The sequence below is a fragment of the Carassius carassius genome, chromosome 38 (assembly GCF_963082965.1).
Source record: "Carassius carassius chromosome 38, fCarCar2.1, whole genome shotgun sequence".
NCBI lineage: Eukaryota > Metazoa > Chordata > Actinopteri > Cypriniformes > Cyprinidae > Carassius > Carassius carassius.
Window position 1 is genome coordinate 8,921,569 of NC_081792.1, and position 21,834 is coordinate 8,943,402.

A 21,834-nucleotide genomic window follows, 5' to 3' on the forward strand; every position below is an offset into this window, starting at 1 on the left:
TTTTTTCATTCTGTGGCAGCTCCTGCTTAGAATGCAAAAGACAAATTCATGGACATCTAAGAGGACAGGACAAACCTTTTTTGGATGGTATACAGAAAGTCTGGAACACAAAGGACCTGAATGTGTGACGCATCGATTGCTCAGTCAAGAAACGTTTAGACGTTTTAGAAACATCAGACCAATGGATCCTCTGATTCAGCTCTGGATCGCTGTCCTGGAGTAACCCAGACTGCTCATTTTCGATTCCAGAACCCCTGTTTTACTTAATGCCATTAATCCATTCAAGAACATTGATCAAAATTAAGATGAGGAATCATTCATCTGGCTGTTTAAGCTGGCAGGAAGCAATAGAGATCGTAATGTAATTAAGTAATGTAATAAGATCGAGAATGTAAACACGCCATTTAAATTCTGCTTAATCTCAAGTCTACGGCGTATTGTTTTTAGCCTCAGACAGCACGCCTACTGATACATGCTGCACACAAAAATGACAAAAGCTTTCAAAATCATAAGAATGAATCCAATTCAACCTGTCAAGAACTGTCTAAGTCATATTTCACCCCAAAATAATAGAAAAAATACATAAGATTTAGCTTAAAGCAAAAATGAAGCATCATTTTTTTGATATGATACTCATTTGGTTGCCATTTTTATGACTCTTTTCACTTATTCTCAGTAGTCTATGTAATGTTATTGGGTTGTGATTGTGAATGATTACTTTATGATCAATTAATTGTGGTTAATAAATAAATCAATTTACCTTATAGTGTAACATTCAACAGACAGCAATACAAGACTGACTCGGAGTGTCATGTTTTCAACATGTTAATATGTTGAAAAACCCTTGATAAACTCCCGCTTAATGCCTTAAACATTCAGCAGAATTCACCAATTAATGTTGCATGCAATCATTAATGTTAACTTTAAATTAAACATAAATAACGTTAATGCACAGTAAACATGTTATAATTTAAAATGTAAAGTCGGAAAAGTTGTGCAATTCATAAAATAAATCACAGTAGAAAAAAAAGAGTGCCATCTGTATTTTTTCTTGTATTTTATTTTATATACCCTATAACATTAATAATACTAAACATCTAATCTAATAAAATGCTCTTGAATTACCATTTATAAATGGAGGAAACTACAATTACCGGTATTTATTAAGTATATATTTCTGTCAAATTGATATTTCCATTGCAGTAAAAAATGTGTTAAGAGTTTAGGGTCTGTCTGTATATATTTGTGTTCAACTGATCGTTCATGTTAAATTGATTTTGTTTACATCTTTTTTTTTCCAGTAATACATTTGGACCCTATTTTTTTTTTTTACAGTATAGTATCATTGTCATTTCACGCGCACACACGCACACACACACACACACACACACACACATATATATATATATGCCCTCTTTTTCTTTAACAGTTCATTTATGCTATTAGGGTGCCCAGTTTTTTTCCAGACCACCTGGAGACAAAGTGATGTTTACTAAGTATCAGCTCTGTACAGTGAGTACTTCAGAAGAAGAGCCAGTCGCTTGTGTAGAGTAAGATTGTGAGGCTTTGAAATTGGCTTCACTATAAAACCAGGCTTCAATCTCAACTGTGACTACCTCACAGGTAATGGGTGGTCAGAGAGGTTGCATCAAAGTGTCTATTTTCTTCTTGCCTCATCCGGATCCCATCTATGAATCACATTTCCATAATTCCCTCCATCACTTAAAGTTGTTTTTCAGCGAAGGAGGCTTCTATTAAAAGCCTCAAGCCTTAGCAACCAGCCTGGACAATTCTTCTGAACCAAAACTTCACCTCCCGAGCCTCTAAGTGTGTGGCATCCTTCAGAACACATTCAGTGAGAGAAAAACAAGGGGGCTGTGTGTGTCTGTGCATGAGTGTTGGTCCGTGTGATCGTTTGTGAGTGGGAGGGAGAAACGTTTGGTGCACAGAGAGTTAAATTCACTCTTAATACAGAGCTCAGCCTTCAGAACTTCTCCAGCCCACACAACAAAGCACAACACGTCTGGCATTCTCTCGTCTTGTGTCAGAGTGCTCATGCATGCATCAAAACAATCTGCTCTTCCAGTAACACAAATGCCCGGCTCTGAAAACCGTGCTTCCATTGTTTTCACTCACGTGCGAGCTGCATCACAGCATCAGAGCCCAAAGCAAAGGATGTTTTTTTTTTTCAAATCGATTTCATTTTAGTGCAAAATCAGTCCCATGTGGCCTTTCCCACCTGTGGTTTTGCTTGGGTAACAATCTCCTGATTGCACTGATGTTGCCGTCAGTAGAGGAACTTGGCGACTTCACCCACCATTGCAGTGGCCTTTTCATTTACATGCACTTTGGGGTGCAGCTTGACCATATATAAATCTTCACAAAGGTGAAGGTGTGCAAAAAAGCGAGGTGCCGTTGATGCTGTTTATCACACGGCTGCAACACAGCGTGCATTCAACACGTCTCACTCACTTTTATCTCCCCTCTGCCATGATTCATCTCAGTCAGACTCTTTAGGAACGCTGGATTTAATCTGAAAACTTCACACAGAGTGTGTTTTTAAGGAGCACTTTCAAGGACAAAGGTGCATGTCTTTTGAGAGGAGGTTGATCGACTCAGAAAGATGCATGTAGAGCCACAAACATCAGAATTTTGATGATGAATCACTGCACTAGTGGTGTGCGATGCAAATCTTACATATTTTGGGAAACAGTTTCTATTCAGTTTAGTAAATACTTGTTATTAGGATACACGTATAATTTATATCAATATTGATATTAACCAGTATTGTACTGTATGTACAAAGAAAATCAGAGTGGCAACAGTAGTTTTGGCAGCAAATAATCGTTTAATTAAACCCACAGATATATATTTACATACATTATGTGAATATATTTTTGAATAGTTTTCTGCATAATGAAATAGCATTTATACATATTTTTTGCTTTTCATTATATCAATAACACAATATATTTTAGAATAGGAGTTTTCCTGCTAAATATCTATTAATAAACATTATGATACTATAATATTACACAATACATTTCTGTCTTTTAGTTATACAAATACCGTATGACTATATGTTCTCATTATACAAATACTCATCAACAGAACTACTGTTCTCATACAACCCTCAATTTTAAAAAGTGCATAAACTGCAAGTTCCTAATATTTCCTTATTTGTAATAACCCTTATTGTTAATTTCGGTTATATAAACAGTTTCCAGTATTTTCCTTCTGAAGCTCAGAGCATGGAGGAAGACAGCTCGACACAAGCAACTATTTTCTCAAATCACTAATTAAATCATAGCTCTCAAACACATGGGGCACCAGACACGCACTTAAGAGCCACCGCAGACGCAAACAGAGGTGCAACTTTGCTTCTTACCTACAAGATGCGCGGATTCCCATGAGAGACAGTGCTAATGAAGGCAACAGGGGCTGGCAGGCCAGAGACAGAGCCATGTACCAGAGGCTGAAGAGGGCCAGTGCACACAGATGCACAGTGTGGCTGAATGCCGAGGAGCCAGAGCAGTCTGCTCACTCGCTCGATCCCTCCCTCTCCCGCACTCTCTGCCTCCGTCAGCAACAAGAGCCCACCCTTTCTTCTGTGCCATGCTTTCTGATTGGCAAGGGAAATCTAGCACTGCATTGCAGGTAAAAAGCACTGCCGCCTGCTCATTTCTCCTTCATAACGGGATGCGTTCTGCCGTCATTCATCCCATCTGCTCTCTCTCTAAATACAGCAGCAAAGGCAGCCAGCTCTCAAGAAGACGAGTTAGACACTCTCTTGCTCATAAGCTCTGTGTCTCAGTCTAAACAAGCCTCTTTATAACCTCTTTAATGATGGCAGGTAAGCAGCAGTGAGTCATGGCAGCGAGAGAGTCTATGTAAGATTGCACTCAACTCAATCAATTACTATTGTCTCTCGCCCTTCTGAGATGTACACAACAATATGCGAGCTACTCGACTGAGAAAAATCTATAATTTTAATGGTTTAATATGGAAGTCAAAGAAGTCATTCATTCACAAAAACTGATTTGCTGAAATGGAGCCAGTGGTAAGAACAAGTTTTGATTATCAGGGCCAGAATATATGCATATATCAACCTAGAAACTCATTGACGGCGTTGATGGTTCCAGACTTAAAAAGCTAAAAAAAACGTGCAGCATGCCGGACTCTTAAAAGCTGCCCCCCGGTCCTACAGTAGGACACATCATTAGATAAAATGCATTTAATGGTCTACTAGTTTCTTAGCAACCACAAAAGCTTTGGCAATAGAAGAAAGGTAAAGTCTCTCTGACTGACAGGGATATAAAACACTTTGCCATGTGTATTGCATAATTTATCATTATGCAATTAACAAGCCTTTCATAGTGTTGATACATTTATATAAGCATTTGCGTGTGTCGGTACTTCAGGAAGTATGCACTTCACTGCTTTGTATTCTTGACATTTTGTTCCCGTTACAGCCCTGAATAAAATACACAATTTGAGAAAGCAATCATTTCCCCTTTCAATTGCATATCAAAAAATTATTTGCATGCTGGCCTAGTAGCATGTACTGACACACTGAGCCATGATGGGTGACACAAGTGTGAGACTTTTTCAAACCCATTTCCCATCTCTATTCATTCCTTACCTACAGCAATAGACCAAATACTGGAAAACATTTATTTCATTTTTTCTTCATAGTGGGTATATAGTTCTTTGTAGCTGTCTGTCAAGTGTTTTGTGTCAAATCTTGTCCCTAAATGCAGATCCTTGCTTTGGTTAGAGGCTCTCCATAAGGATTGGCCTGTATTTAGGCTTCATCCATTTGGCTCTTCAAGGCAACAAGATTTTAGTTTCTCCCTCTAAAGAGCATCCCCAGAGGATGAATCTGTCTCACATGCATGATGGTAGGAAACTAAACAAATATAACAGTAATGGATGTAAATGCAACTTAATATAATTAAATTGTGTGATATAAACTTAGTTGCAATTTATAAAGTCTGAATTGTATGATATAAACTTAGTTGCACTTTATAAAGTCTGAATTGTGTGATATAAATTTAGTTACGATTTATAAAGTCAGAATTGTGCGTAATAAACTTACATCTGCGAGTTATAAAGTCAGAATTGCATGATATAAACTTACAGTTGCGAGTTATAAAGTCATAATTGTGTGATATAAACTTAGTTAATAATAATAGTTAATAATTCATTACATTTATATAGCGCTTTTCTAGGCACTCAAAGCACTTTACATTGTCAGGGGGTATCTCCTCATCCACCACCAGTGTGCAGCATCCACCTGGATGATGCGACGGCAGCCATAGTGTGCCAGAACGCCCACCACACACCAGCTTACTGGTGGAGAGGAGACAGAGTGATGAAGCCGATCAGCAGATATGGGGATTGTTAGGAGGCCATGATGGTCAGAGTCCAATGGGCGAATATGGCTAGGATGCCGAGGTCACACCTCTACTCTTTTTGAAAGACATCCTGGGATTTTTAATGACCACAGAGAGTCGGGACCTCGGTTTAACGTCTCATTCGAAGGACGGTGCTTGTTGACAGTATAGTGTCCACATCAATACACTGGGGCGCTAGGACCCACACAGACTACAGGGTGAGCACCCCCTGCTGTCCTCACTAGCACCTCTTCCAGCAGGAACCTAGTTTTCTCAGGAGGTCTCTCATCCAGGTACTGACCAGGTTCAGCCCTGCTTAGCTTCAGTGGGAAACCGGTGTTGGGCTCCAGGGTGATATGGCTGCCGGCAGTTGTAATTTATAAAGTCTGAATTGTGTGATATAAACTTAGTTACGATTTATAAAGTCAGAATTGTGCGATATAAACTTACAGCTGCGAGTTATAAAGTCAGAATTGTGCGATATAAACTTACAGCTGTGAGTTATAAACTCAGAGGTGTGTGATATAAACTTAGTTGCGATTCATAAAGTCATAATTGTGTGATATATAAACTTAGTTACGAGTTATAAAGTCAGAATTGTGTGTATAAACTTACAGCTGCGAGTTATAAAGTCAGAATTGCATGATATAAACTTAGTTGCAATTTATAAAGTCAGAATTGCGTGATATTAATTACAGTTACGAGTTATAAAGTCAGAATTGCGTGATATAAACTTACAGTTGCGAGTTTTAAAGTCAGAATTGCGGGATATTAATTACAGTTAAGAGTTATAAAGTCAGAATTTTGCGATATAAAGTTACAGTTACGAGTTATAAAGTCAGAATTTTGCGATATAAACTTAGTTACGAGTTATAGTCATAATTCCGTGATATAAACTTAGTTGCAATTTATAAAGTCTGAATTGCGTGATATTAATTACAGTTGCGAGTTATAAAGTCAGAATTGCGTGATATAAACTTAGTTGTGAGTTATAAAGTCAGAACTGTGTGATATATACTTAACTTGACTTTGCAAAATTAAAATTGAAAAATCGAATAAAACCGCAATCGTAATGTGTCCAAAAAAAAAAATTCCAATTAGATATTTTCCCCAAATCACACAGCCCTACTGTTGACTGTTCATTGCTTTTACAGAACATCTATAGTTAATAATATTCTCCTGGTATTTTATCTTCAGTCGTTTTGAATTTGAATTACCTTGACTTTTGAGATTTTTTTTAAAGCATTTTCCTTGTATTATTTCTGAACATATATGTATTTGACAAGTTTTTTTAAAAGACATAGTTCATGTAGTTCATCTTTTTTGCAAAAACAATGTAGATTAATGAAGAAAAATATTACTTGAATCAGTTCATGTCATGTCGTAGTAACATTTTCAAGTTGACAAGTCAAAAATAAAGAATCGGTCATATGTTCTTAAAAATAAAAACGAGATAAAAAAAATTTTTATACAATTTTTTTTTTCCATTAGAACAACAAAAGGGTGAGTAAATGATAATTTAGCTTTCATTTTTGGGTGCATCACTTTAAAGCTTATTGTGTACACAAGTACCGTATTTTTCGGACTATAAGTCGCACCTGAGTATAAGTCGCATCAGTCCAAAAATATGTCATGATGAGGAAAAAAACATATATAAATCGCACTGGACTATAAGTCGCATTTATTTAGAACCAAGAGAAAACCATGTTAGGATAAATGTTATCATGACCATTAAATGTCAGTTTTAGTTGGCTTATGTAGCATTGGCATAGCATACAGATACCTGATTATCCTAGAAGTTTATACAGTAAACATTTGCATTTTCCGGACTATAAGTCGCACTTTTTTTCATAGTTTGGCTGGTCCTGCGACTTATAGTCAGGTGCGACTTATTTATCAAAATTAATTTGACATGAACCGAGAGAAATGAACCAATAGAAAACATTACCGTCTCCAGCCGCGAGAGGGCGCTCTATGCTGCTCAGCGCTCCTGTAGTCTAAACTGAAAACATAGAGCGCCCTCTCGCAGCTGTAGACGGTAATGTTTTCTATTGGTTCATTTCTCTCGGTTCATGTCAAATTAATTTTGATAAATAAGTCGCACCTGACCTGACTAATAATACCTTAGGTTTTATTCACACAAATTCCCAGAGTCAATCATTTTGTAAATGAACAATCAATTAACGGTTAACCTTAACCTCTTAAACATGAAATACGTGACATTTCAAAGCCTGGCTTTTCACTGGAAAGTACACACCAAATCGATAGCAAAGAACTAGCAGCGATGAAAGGTGACGGCCAACTAGCATATACTTTTTGTGCCTCTACTCTCCACAACAGCAGAAGACAGTAGTCTGTATTTGTAATTGAAAAAAGAAAATATAAATTAGGAATACGCATATAAAAAAAAAACTAAAAGCAGAGCTTGCTCACCATTTTGAATATGAATCACGAGGATCAGTTAGCCTTCACTTCAATTAATTAGGTTACATACAGCCATGCCAATTATACTTAAACACTTATGTTTGCCATTGACCATATATTTAAATCCCTGTGATCCCTAAGTGTCCTTGACATTAAGTTTGGTAAAAACATGAGGAAAAAAAAAGTTTTAAAATGCAATATAGTACTTTATACTAAAAAGCAAAAAATCATACTGTCTGTACCCCATTCTATGCCACTCTGTAGTGCGCTGAGCTAGTAACCAAGCAGTTTTTTTTTCAGTCAAGCTTTATTGGACAATGAGAGGGTGTCATACTAGAACTGATGGAATTAGCTTGCGGTCTGGGAGCTGCAGTTAACTGAGCATCATTGGACATGCTAGATTAAACCTGCTGTGTTATGCAATCTGTGCCAACCACAGAGAAAGGAAGTTTATCATAGGGCATGATGACAGCACATCAGTCTCTGCTGATTCAGTCAGTATGCATGTTTTACAGTAGCACATGCATTTCAGAACTCTTATTACCATGTCCTAACCAGCTGCAGCAGCGACACTACACATAGCAGTGTTGCACTAGGTAGCCCCACCCAAATGGAAAACATTTGCTCCTCATGCATATTGCCTGTCCAAAAGTCACTGCTACAATGCATGGGTATAGTAGGAGGTTGTTGAATGAATTGTTTTATTTTTGAGTGAACTATGACAGGGTCCAATGCTGCTCCCAGAGGGTCATCATCCTGCAGAGTTTAGCACCAAACCGATTTAAACACACTTCAATCAGTTAATCAAGGTCTTCAGGATGACTCGAAAGTTCCAGGTACTGTAGGTGTGTTGGTGTCATTTAAAGCAAAACTATGTAGGAAGGTGGCCCTCCAAAAGCAGTATAGCCCTTTCCAAAGGAGCTCCAGTCATTCCTTCAATATTTCTCTTCCTGTTTTACTGTGTCCTGGACAAACATGTAAGTCTGATTGCATAGAAAAGTACTAGCACACCTCTGCTTAACTAGCCACATGGTTTAAAGTATGATTCATGTCTTTTGCACAAATGTGCGACATAGCCAAGTTTAATAATTTGGGTTAGTGGTTCCTTCAAATGCCTGACCCTGAGCAATAAAGCCACTGATGATCAGGAAGTATCCTGGCATCTTTGAATACCGATTTGCCAATATCAGGAGTTGATCGGTCAAGTAACTCGAAACAAGAAACCACCCTGCTGCTAAACAGGCCAGTTCAGCATCCACATGGCGCTCAGCTTCTCAAAACTGTGACCTGATTTGGTTTCATGCAGTCCGTGCTGAGAGAGCCACATACTCTGCCATCTGCAGTCCTCCAGACCCCCTGTGCTGCAGTTGTGGAGGATACAGCTTACATAATGAGCATCAAATCCCAGCACAGTTGACTGCAGCCAGAACTTCGATACCAGCCCATTAAGTTTTCCGGCACTGCACCACAACCTGTGCATAGTGACAGACAGGATGTATGCACCTGGGGAGACAATTTCGGGGAACACACAAAGTGCAGACACAAGAGTCCAATCCCACTTATGCAGGATGCTTTACAGAACTGGGTGGTCAGCAAGTTTCATGCACGCATGCATCAGTTGCACCAGCGAGGAGAGGTCTACAAGGATCTAACACAGGATCTTGCAAACCCATCCCAATTACTCTGTCCCACAATGGCCTGACAGTCCCCAAAGAGTCCCAAAGGACTGATCTAACCCGAACCTTGCACAATCGCTTCAGTTGTCTGATTAAAATTGAATCCAGCATCAATAAGTCAGCAGTGCCACCTCAGCCTCCATTCTTTCCTCAAACACACACACACTCACTTGCACCTCAGACCGCTGGCAAGTTTCACCATGGCAGTGTTGAGTGAAACGATCCAGTCCAGAAACCACATGGCAGAAGAGGATAGCGCAGGGCAGGATGGTACGGTGCGAGCCACGGTTGAAACGCAGATGAGATATTCTTTCTATCTCCCAAAGTGTCCCTGCCTGCTCTCTGCTCGCCTCAACACTACTGATCCAACACTACTGAGCTGGAAAACAAGGCAGCGCAGGAGGGAGGGGAAGGGCAAGAGAAAGAAGAGCAGAGGAGGAGGGTGAAACTAACACGGTGTGGCGCAAATGTACAGCAGGAGGAGAGGGCACGATGACAGCCTTTGAATAGTCATATACCCCACCTCTCTTCTGCAGAAGGGCTGGACTGAAGGTTCTGGCGCTCTGACATGTCTTATTCCAAGGACATAAGCAGACCCCAGAGGCCATGTTCCCTTCAGTTTGTGCTTCACCTGAGCATTTAGTAGAGGAAAGAGTGTGTGTGTGTGTGTGTGTGTGTGTGTGTGTGTGTGTGTGTGTGAGGGAGAGAGAGAGAGAGAGAATAAAACGCATCTGGCTTGATGGCTGTCACAAAGCACTGTTATGTAACCGCTCTCTTCAGGCCAGACGTGTGGCCATCCAGTATTTAAGAGGGGAACACATACACAAATACATTATGAAGGTCTTCATAATTGACATGATCCATCATTTAGAGGCTAGTCCCAGAATAAGACTCAAATCTGCACAACCCAAAGAATATCACTTATTCCAACTGACCCTCAATGTAAAGACAACAACAACAACAACAAAAATGCAATATCTTCATTTAAGTTCTTCAGAAGAATAAAAGTCATACAAGTTTGGAATAATGTGAGGGTGAGTAAATCATGACCCCTTTTTTTGGGGAGGGGGGGGGGTAAACAAACCTAACTAATCAAAATAAAACACTAAACAGTCAAATTCTTATATGCATTATCACATTCTTATCCAAACATATAGCCTACTATTTACACTGAATCCATCTAGCATTGACAGACAAATTAGCCTTGAATCCAGGGTGAAGCTGATGCAAAAGAACACTCTAAATAATATATTATCATGTTTCCCAACTCTTTTTGTCTAATCCTCACTCACATCCATCTGTAAGACTCAAGGACTCCATGTACACAAACTAAAATGATTATGATTTCATTTTAAACGAAAAACAATCAATACTGCAGGTGACTTTATAGTCTGTATATTTAAGCATGATCAGCGTGCAAGCTATAACAACATCCACACCATTCGACAAAAACATACACAGTGTTTTTTAGGGCTGGTCCGAATACCATTTTTTGAGCTCCGAAGCTTCGGAAGTAATTATCACAGAATATTCAAAGCTTTGGAGGGAGGGGGCTGAATATATTCTTCTCTCTAATAAAAGCAGGCATCTCTGTTCTCTTACAAGAGCTTTCTCGTACTGCGTCTTAGCTAAGACGCTATGGGAAAAGTCTCTTTTCACGAAATACTGAAGCAAAAAATTATCCTTAATTTTGTATTTTTGTAAAGCGCATTTGCAGCAGTACACAGCCATAGGCGAGACGGCTCGTTCGCTCATTGGCTTGTTCTGCGGCAACTGCACAGCCTATCGAGCGCAGGCTGATGCAACATCAGCTCCGCGCCCTTCTTGCCACTTCCCGCCGAAACGGGTGTGGCCCAACCTATAAAAGGAGCTCGAAAAGGCTGACTCACCTGATTTTTCATCTCTTCAGCGAAGCACACACATTGCTGGATCACGGAGGAAGCAAGCGCCGTCTGAGAAGCATATCAGCGGGACGTGCCATTCTGAAGCTGCTGGCCTCGCCGCCTTCCACTGCCGTTCCTGCTGCGCTGTCCAGCGCCTATATCCTTTGTATCCTTTATATATCCTGTGTGTGTTCGCCCTGCGACGCACACTCACAAAAAGAGTTGCGTCTTTTTAAAGATGCCCTCGTGCGGCTCGTGCAGAGCCCCGCTCAGCGAAGGAGATTGTCACGTCATCTGCGTCTCCTGTCTGGGTTAGGACCATGCAGCGCTCGCGCTCGCTGACGGCGGCTGCCCTCATTGCGAGCTACTGCCTATGGTGACTCTGAGGACTCAACTGGCGTTCTTCTCGAAGCCTGCATCATCCACTGTGCCGCAGCGCCGTAAGAAGCGCCGCTCGCAGCGCCTACCGGAACCGCCTCCCACTCCGCTTCGCCGGCCTCCCCTTCATCGGTTCCTGATGTTTAGCGTCCGCTGTCTGCCGACGCGTCATCCGAGGAAGTGGATCTCAGGCCCGCATCGGAGGAAGAGGACACGTGCTCTCTGCTTGCTTCGGGCAGTGAGGGTTGGGCGAGCTCCGTGGATCTCGCGCCCTCTGCTCAGAGGCCCAGCAGACGGGGGGATATCGATAAGGAGCTGATGCGAGTGCTCGCGCTGGCCGCGGCGAGCCTCGGCCTCGAGTGGTCTGCACCAGTGCCCCCTTCACGTTCCCGGCTGGATGGTAGCTATCTCCCGGATGAGCGTTCTTCTTCAAGCTCAAAGCACGCCCCCTTTCTTCCTGAGCTTCACGAAGAAGTGGCGAAAGCTTGGAACGCTCCATTTTCGGCGAGAATCCGTTCATCTGTTTCGCCAGCATTCTCCACACAGGACGGTGCTAAAAACAGAGGCTACCTGTCACTTCCGCCGGTGGAACAGGCTATAGCAGCGCACCTTTGCCCGCCCTCTGCTGGACGGCGGACTAAGGCGGCGTTGCCATCCAAAGCCTGCCGCATGACGTCATCGCTGCTCGCACGGATCTTCTCTGCTGCTGGGCAGGCTGCGTCTGCGCTACACACCATGGCCACGCTGCAGATTTTCCAGGGTGATCTCCTCCGCAAGCTGGATGAGATGGGACCTGAAGCGATCTGTCTCGCGGATCTGAGGAGTGCTTCGGATCTCTCCCTCCGCGCTACTAAGTCCGCTGCACAGGCCATGGGACGGGTTATGGCTTCCGCTACGGTGGCTGAGAGGCATTTGTGGCTGACGCTTTCTGACATCAAGGAGTCTGAGCGCGCTGCGTTCCTCGACGCGCCGCTGACTCCTGCTGGCCTCTTCGGATCATCGGTCAACGAGTTTGTGGAGAGATTCGCCGAGGACCAGAAAGCTTCGCAGGAGTTCAAGCACTTCTTGCCGAAGCGCTCCGGTTCTGCAGCTAGCCGCTCTAGACCGGCCCCACAGAGCTCTCAGTCACGCCCACCGCCTCCAACTGCGTCATCGCGACAGCATCAGCAACGCAGCTCGGGACCCCGTTCTCGCTTTTCAAGCCGTCGCCCAGCGCCGCGGGAGCCGCAGCAGAGGATTGCGGTGAAGCCAGAAGCCCCGAAAACATCCTAGCACTGCTGGGAAAGTGCCGGTTTACGAGTTCCGCTGCGGCCGAGCTCTCACCCAAGCGCGCCGCTGTTGCAGTTCCAAGAGTTGTGACTGCCTCAGTGTCTTCTGCAATGCACAAGCCTGCACGAGTGCCCGCACACAAAAGCCGTTATCACGGCTACCCAGATGTTTCACGAAAAGAGTGTTTTTTCTGGTGTTCCGGCCACGGCCGATGGTGCTATAAATGTAGTGACGATGCCCACTCCTCAGTGCCAATCTCCACATGTAAGCACAGCCCTGCACACAGGACCTGCGCCCATAAAAGCGACTCAAGTCGATCGCGCACACTGCATAGTAAGCGTGCCCACCCCTCAGTGCTTACAATTACTATGTCACACGCGTCATGTGGTTTCTGTAAAAACGAAACCCGTGCACGCTCGTCCGGCCACGGCCGATGGTGCTATAAATGCAGTGACGATGCCCACTCCTCAGTGCCCATCTCTACATGTAAGCACAGCCCTGCACACAGGGCTCGCGCACATAAGATCGACACAGATCGGTCGAGCGCGCCGCATAGTAAACGTGCCCACTCCCCAGTGCCCACATACACTATGTCACATACGGCGCGTGGCTTCTGTAAAAACGATGCCAGTGCACGTACGCTCTGCACAGGCAGACAGCGAGTTGAAAGTGGTAAATGTGCCACAACAGCCCACAGTTACTCGCAGACGTATCGAGTCCCACGAGACCTGTTTAGCCTTCCCCCAGTCGGTTAAGCGCCGGGACGGGGTCGAGGAGGAGCGATCTGCCCGCTGTGATCAGCGCGCTCCCCGCCTCAAATGCGCAGCACACCCGAGCGCCGCCGTTGCCCAGTCAACAGAACGCGCTTCGCATCCAGCCCTTAGCCATTCATGCAGATGCATGGTCAGCGCTTCCAGGGGTTTCGGATTGGCTGTTAGGCATTATAAAGAGAGGCTACTCGCTACAGTTTTTTCGACGCCCTCCGCGCTTTTCAGCGCGCGTCGAAACTATGGTCAAAATAGAAGTAGCACACATACTTCGGGCCGAAATATCAATACTGTTGAGCAAAGGGGCTGTAGAGCCTGTGTCTCAAGCTCAAAGCGAGGGGGGGCTGTACAGCAGATACTTTTTGGTGCCCAAGAGAGATGGGGGTCTTAGGCCCATACTGGATCTAAGACGGCTGAACAAGGCATTGATGAAACGCAGTTTCAAAATGCTTACGAACAGGAAGCTCCTCGCACAGATTCGCAGAGGGGACTGGTTCATGTCAATAGATCTGAAGGACACGTATTTTCAAATACAGATAGCGTCAAACCACAGGCGATATTTGAGATTCGCCTTCGAGGGCCAGGCATACCAGTTTGCAGTCCTGCCGTTCGGCTTGTCCTTGTACGTTTACGAGGTGCATGGATGCAGCGCTCGCTCCTCTCAGACTCAGAGGCATGCGAGTGCTGAATTATTTGGACGATTGGCTGGTTCTGGCCCGATCACGAGCGGAACTCGTGGACCACAGGGCCGTTTTACTCGATCACCTCGAGAAGCTTGGCCTCAGTGTCAATTGGGCGAAGAGTTCGCTGAACCCCAGTCAGACGATTCTGTTTTTGGGTATAGTTCTGAACTCGTGTTCCATGACGGCGCGGCTGTCACCACAGTGCGTGATGGGCATTCAGCGTGCAGCGAGTTCTTTCCGCTGCGGCGCGACCGTGTCGCTCAAACACTGTCAGAAGATGCTGGGACTCATGGCCTCAGCATCTCCGGCTCTGCAGCTGGGCCTGCTTCGCATGCACCCCCTGCAGTTCTGGCTGAAGGCGCGGGTGCCGCGCAGAGTGTCTCAAGGTCAATCGCACCTTGGACAGCGAACGGCTGGTACCGATCAGGTGTAAGCCTGGGGACTTCCCCGAATGTGAAGATGGTGTCGACGGACGCCTCCACTTCGGGATGGGGAGCGCTGCTCGAGGGCAGACCGTCCTTTGGCCTATGGTCAGAACGGGAAAAGCTCCATCATATCAACTGTCTGGAAATGCTGGCAGTGGAGAACGCGCTGATGCGCTTTTGTCCCCAAATCAAGGATCACCACGTCTTAGTCCGTTCGGACAACATGTCTGTGGTGTCCTACCTAAATCGCCAGGGCGGTCTCGGGTCCCGAAACCTGTACAGGCTGGCGGAACGCCTCCTGGTTTGGGCTCAGCGCAACGTGCGTTCGCTGAGGGCAGTGCATGTGCCTGGGCTACAGAATCTGGGTCCAGACAGGCTGTCCAGAGGCAATGTTCCTACCGGCGAATGGTCTCTACACTCGCAAACAGTCCGGCTGTTGTGGGAGAGATTTGACAGGGCGGAGGTGGACCTCTTCGCGTCCCACAAAAACGCTCACTGCCCTGGGTTCTTTTCCAAGAACGAAAGCGCGCTGTCACAGGAATCGCCGTGCTGCCCGCTTTATGCTTTCCCTCCCGTCTCCCTTCTTCCGCAGGTGATAGAACGGGTGAGAGAAACGAGATGTTCAATACGTCAATAGGAAGGAATGATTTGGTCATCCGGTTCCTCAGAGGAGCTAGGAGGCTGAATCCTCCCAGACCTCCGTCAGTCCCTATGTGGGACCTCGCGGCGGTTTTGGAGGCCATGAAGGGTTCCCCTTTTGAGCCTATCCAATCGGTTAGCCTTCAGCATCTGTCGTTCAAGACAGTATTCTTGTTGGCTCTCGCTTCGGTGAAGCGTGTGGGTGATTTGCACGCACTCTCGGTGAGCCAGTCGTGCTTGGAGTTTGGGCCTAATGACTCAAGGGTCATACTCAAACCTAGGCACGGTTATGTGCCGAAATCCCTCAACACGCCGTTTCGGGCTCAGGTTATTGCCCTGTCTGCCCTGCCGGTGTCAGGAGAGGATAGAGACTCGAGTCTTCTTTGCCCTGTCAGGGTTTTAAGAGCTTATGTGTCTCGCTCTGCTGCCTTTCGGCAGACGGAGCAGCTGTTTGTCTCGTTAGGTGGACGTTCCAAGGGAATGGCTGTTTCGAGACAGACTCTATCCAGATGGATAGTTGACGCCATAGCGTTAGCTTACGCTTCCAGGGGCCTTCAGTGCCCGTTGGGCATCAGAGCACACTCCACAAGAGGCGTCGCCTCGTCGTGGGCGTGGTCTACTGGGATCTCCTTGCAGGATATATGTATGGCGGCAGGTTGGGCCTCGCCGTCTACATTTATCAGGTTCTATAAACTGGAGGTTCCCGCCTTGCAAGCAAGGCTGCTGTCGGTATAGTCGAATCAGGGCCCTGAGGGGAATTCTGAGTTCATGAGCGCTATGCGCTGCCGACTATTATATGGGCAGTATTGCGTAAGACCCGCATTGCCACATTGGTCAGGCCTTGCCTCGGCTGTGTGATGTCATATTGCCGCATCTACGGATGCTGCTAGATATGGGACGGAGGGCTTTCCCCCTTTCTGTCCTGGACTCTCTGTGAGTCCCTCAGGTGACTGTGCACTGTAAATCCTGGGAGTTGCTTCAGGTTTATTGGTGTGTGATCCCTGCGCGCACGGCGTTTTACATTGGGTTCCCGTAGCGTCTTAGCTAAGACGCAGTACGAGAGAGCTCTCGTAAGAGAACGTACTCGGTTACTAAACGTAACCTCGGTTCTCTCTAGAAGAGCGAACGAGTACTGCGTTCTCTGCCGTGCGCACGATTCACTCTGGTTCGCTTCGGCGATGAAATAAATCAGGTGAGTCAGCCTTTTCGAGCTCCTTTTATAGGTTGGGCCACACCCGTTTCGGCGGGAAGTGGCAAGAAGGGCGCGAAGCGCCCTTATTGGTCTGATGTTGCATCAGCCTGCGCTCGACAGATAATTTTTTGCTTCAGTATTTCGTGAAAAGAGACTTTTCCCGTAGCGTCTTAGCTAAGACGCAGTACTCATTCGCTCTTCTAGAGAGAACCGAGGTTACGTTTAGTAACCGAGTACGTCTGTCTGTCGGTTTGCATTTTTATTATGTCGAGAACCGTTTATGCAATCGACTTCCCGCATGGCGGATACACTGCTGCGGACTCAAGGGAGTGCACTGTCGCATTTTGGTGCAATATGGACACGCGACACGTTCAGAATCAATAAACCCACAGGTCTGTTAAGAGGAATACTTTAAATATAGACAAATTATTATTAGGCTGGGCTACTGTACTTTTTTTTTTTTTTTTTGACGTATTTGCAAGTATTAATTAAGTAAAATCGTATGCCAACCTACCGAACAAAAATTCAAATAATCAAATATTCTGGTCCAGCCATAATATTTTTAGTGACTAAAATTATTTTTAAATAAACTTTAAAAATTTATACATAATATATATATACACTGGGGCTCAAAAGTTTGGGCACCCCTCGCAGAAGCTGTGAAAATGTGAATAATTTTCACAAAATAAGAGAGATCATGCTAAATGCATGGTATTTTTTTATTTAGTACTGTCCTGAGTAAGATATTGTACATAAGTTATTGTATATATTGTACATTGTACACAAGACAAAAATTGCTGAAATTATTAAAATAACCCCACTCAAAAGTTTGGGGACCCTTGGTTCTTAATACTGTGCGTGGTTACCTGATGATCCACGACTGTCTTTCTGTTTTGTGATGGTTGTGCATGAATCCCTTGTTTGTACTGAACAGTCAAGAACTGTTCTTCAGAAAAATCTTTAAGGTCCTGCAGATTCTTCAGTTTTCCAGCATTCCATTGCATTTTTGAACCCTTTCCAGCAGTGACTGTATGGTTTTGAGATACATCTTTTCACACTGAGGACAACTGAGGGACTCAAACACAACTATTAAAAAAGGTTCAAACGTTCACTGATGCTCCAGAAGGAAACAAGATGCATTAAGAGCTGGGGGGTGAAAACTTTTGGAATTTGAAGATCAAGGTAAATTGTACTTAATTTGTGTTCCGGAAAACATACAAGTATCTTCTGTTGCTTACGAAGGGCAGAACTAAATGAAAAAAAAAATATATATATACAGGGTTTCCCCTACCATTATATAGGGGGGGCGCCCCGCCCCCCTAACGGCTCGCCCCGCCCCCCTTGAAGGTCAAGTAAATTTGATTTGATTTTCTTTATAGCGCCAGATTACAATTTATTTTATTAAACAAACTAAATAGCCCTTAAGTAATATGTTATTTATCTTATTTCCACGATGGTAGGCCTATGTCTTTTCTGTCTGTTTTTGCGCGTTTACAGTTATCCGAGTTAGTTCGCACGCGCGCTCACTCACACACGCGCGCTCACTCACACACAAACAAACAAACAAACACTTGCGTCACATACAGATGAGCACTAGCGGACAGCGCGGCGGGAAATATGTCGCGTCAGCCAGATTTAAACCAGACAAAAATATTTGCGTTTTTTAAAGATGGCAACACTCGCTCTACTGCGAGTAGCAGTCCAAGTCTAAGTGCTGCGCATCCTGCTGCCCCTGACAATCATCAAAAGTCCAGTCATCATCACCGGATGACAGGTTTTGACCCAGCTTGGCTGTCAGAGGGGAAATACTCCCCTTGGCTGTACAAGACTGATCTTGGTAAGTAACTAACTAAATACATACATACATATAAATGTGACAGCAGGGTTCTCATCTAACACATGACTTGCCAATTAACTTATTCATAATATATTGTGGTAATACATGATGGGTAACTGAAACCTGTAATTTCATTAACAATAAAATTTATATTAATGAATTACATGCCGCTTGCTATTTACATTTGTGTGTTTAAAATGTTTTTAGTCAGGACATTGTAAATCTGCTGATTAAATAAGACAAGAGATATTTAATACGCTTTGCAGGCCGCTCTGTGTTGTAATGTATGGGAATGTCCTGCGCACGTGATGACGTTCAGAACAGCGCGCGTTCACAGCAGTGCTGCGTCTGACAGGATTATTCTCTCCAATATGCTGCATCATAGAAAAGAAAACTTCTAAAAAAAAAGCCCAGTTAAAATCTGTTTATCATATAAATGTATTAACTAACATTATTACATGGCTTGGTTGAATTCCAATATAGAATGCGGTCTGTTATTTCTTGATAACAGACCGCTGCGAAGTATAACACACCGTTGCCATGAAAAACAGAGCGTTGCTATGGACACGGAACGGACTATTTTCTTTAGCGGAAGCAATACAATCATTTTTAAATCAATAAACTCCTTTTTAAATCAATCATTTGTGTCAAATTATTTTTTTATTTTGTAGGTGGCCATGTAATAAGGGGGATAATGTACTGTATAGCGAGGCGGTTGTTATAGAGATGTCGGGGTTGTTATTTGCTATAACAGCTGCGTTGCTATACATATCCCTTACTTAACGAACAATGAATGAGTATTTATAAATCTTTTAGTTGTTAGTTAAAAAATAAAACTATTTAAGCTCTGGTCCATTAATATTTACAAATACTTCTATAAATTTAACAAAGGTTATTTGCAAAAGTCAATTTTAAAAATATTTAAATACGTTTAATTTATTTTTTTTAAAGAGATATCTTATGTTACCATTTTTTAACGTTTACGAAGCTACGCTCCCAGACAACCAATTTATGAGATAGATAGATAGATAGATAGATAGATAGATAGATAGATAGATAGATAGATAGATAGATAGATAGATAGATAGATAGATAGATAGATAGATAGATAGATAGATAGATAGCACATAAAGAATGAAAATGAAATTATTTCTTTTTGGTTTTAGGAATGTTCTGTCGAATATGTAGACAGCATAAACAAGCGGTTGTGAGAGGAAACCAGACCCGGCCATTTATAGAGTCTCCCTGCCAGTCCTACAGAAAGGACAAACTTGACAAACATATGGCATCTGAGCATCACAGAACAGCCTGTCAGCGCCAGTCAAGTTTGATAGCAGGTAATTTTATTTTATTATGATTCGATCAATAATATGTTTGATTCTTTATTACAAATGATGCATATAATTTCAGGCAACACTGTCCTTGCATCATTTGAGCCCACAGTTGTCCTGGAACATGAAGCTGTGGTGGGGGCATTCAAGTGCTTGTACTGGCTAATAAAGCATGAAATAGCCCACCACACCAACTATCCAGCCTTGCTGCAACTAGCTAATCTGTTGGGCTGCACCTATTTTGACAAGCTCAATGTAAGTTTCTTTTGTAAATGTTTACCATATTTCTTATTTGTCTTATGTGATCCCTATATGGACAAGTAATTGGACGTTTCTTACATAAAATTAGTTAAAGAATTCATACTGCATTTACTTGTCAAACATCTTTTCACTTTTTTAGATTGGCAAAAGCACCAACTATAGATCACACAGAATAACTGATGAAATGCTTGAAATTCTGGCAAATGTCATTGAAAAGCCAATATTGAGAGATATTTCTCAGTCACGAGCCATAGGCTTGGAGATTGATGAGACCACAGATGCATCTGTGTGCAGACAGCTTGACATTCATGTGAGGTAGATCTACTCAAAGTGTAACAACATTTCATTGACCAATAAAATTTAAATAACAGATCATTGAAAAGTAAAAAATGTATAATTTTTTACATATAGATACTTGGACAATGCGGGTAAGGTCTTCTGCCAATTCCTGGATCTGATTTGCCTTACTGACGGGAAAGCAGATTCAATAGTGGCAGCACTAAAAAATATTGTTCACACGAAGGGCATACCGACACACCTAATCTTTGGCCTTGGAACCGATGGTGCTGCTGTAATGACAGGTGTCACCTTCTTTTTATAAATAATTAAACTGTTTTCAATATTTTGTTCCTTGTTAAATTAATAAACAAATGTATTTAATAGGAAGACAAAATGGAGTAGCAAAACAGTTATCAGAGGAATGGCCACAGCTCCTAAGTGTCCACTGTGCTGCACATAGGCTAGCTCTAGCCTGTAAGGATGCATCTGAAGAGGTGCCTTACATGGCTACATTTAGAGACCATTTGGAACAGTTACACCTGTACTTCAGAAACAGTGCAAACCGCTCTGCTTCTCTGAAAGCCGCTGCAGAGATTCTCGGTGTGTGTGAGCTGAAAGTGAAGGTAAATAAGTTATGCCTAAAAGAAAATGACATATGAATACTTTACTTGCATTTATATTCATTTTTTAAACTGTTTTTTTTTCTGTCATTGACTAGCAAGTAAAGGACACACGGTGGCTCTCCCAACATGAAGCAGTAAAAAACCTCCTAAGGAACATAACTGCTGTACTGGGTGCCTTGGCAGACGAAGTAGAGACCCGCAAATGTCCTACTGCTAAGGGACTTTATTCATTCCTTGCCACCTATCGCTTCATTGCCGCCCTTCATCTGCAAGCTGATGTGCTCCCTCACCTGGCACGCCTCTCTAAGCTCTTTCAAAAGGAGGATGTCATGTTCCTGGCAATCAAAGAGCAGGTAATTTAAATAACTCAGCTCAATGTTTTATCTTATTTATTTATTTTTATTTATAGGGTACCACAATTATTCTTTATGCTTAAGTCAATATGCTTATTTTTTCCAGGTACCAGTCACCCTGGCCTTAATAAAGGGCATAAAAGATTCTGGTGGTCATCAACCTGGCTCACACCTGAGTAAGTTGACCCAAAATTTGGAAGACCCTTCAGGACTGGGTGCATTCTGCATCTCTGCTGAACAGGAAAGAGGGAGAAGAGGGGGTAATGCAGGAGACAGACAGCAGTACTGGCAACGATTTCAATCACAGGTTATGATTATGTGGCTTTTGTCTGACTTTATTGATCTAAATTAAATATAGCTGCTGCACAGTTTTATTTATCCTAATAGTTTTCTAACATGTTTCATGTGTTTGATTAGG

General features: G+C 43.1%; 1 protein-coding gene across 5 annotated transcripts in view; it reads right to left on the bottom strand.

Annotated features, from left to right (window-relative positions):
* Positions 1 to 21,834, bottom strand: part of LOC132119260 (SRSF protein kinase 1-like) — a 54,743-nt gene that overhangs the window by 26,542 nt on the left and 6,367 nt on the right. For 2 of the 5 annotated variants that reach the window (XM_059529072.1, XM_059529068.1), the window contains exon 1: positions 3,389 to 3,541. The exons of 1 other annotated variant lie outside the window; for it this stretch is intronic. In XM_059529072.1, the coding sequence (XP_059385055.1) occupies positions 3,389 to 3,465 (77 nt within the window). In that variant the 5' untranslated portion in view covers positions 3,466 to 3,541. Of the gene's footprint in view, positions 1 to 3,388; positions 3,542 to 9,666; positions 9,839 to 21,834 lie in introns of those variants that run through there. 2 more of the 5 variants (XM_059529071.1, XM_059529069.1) reach the window with 2 other exon arrangements.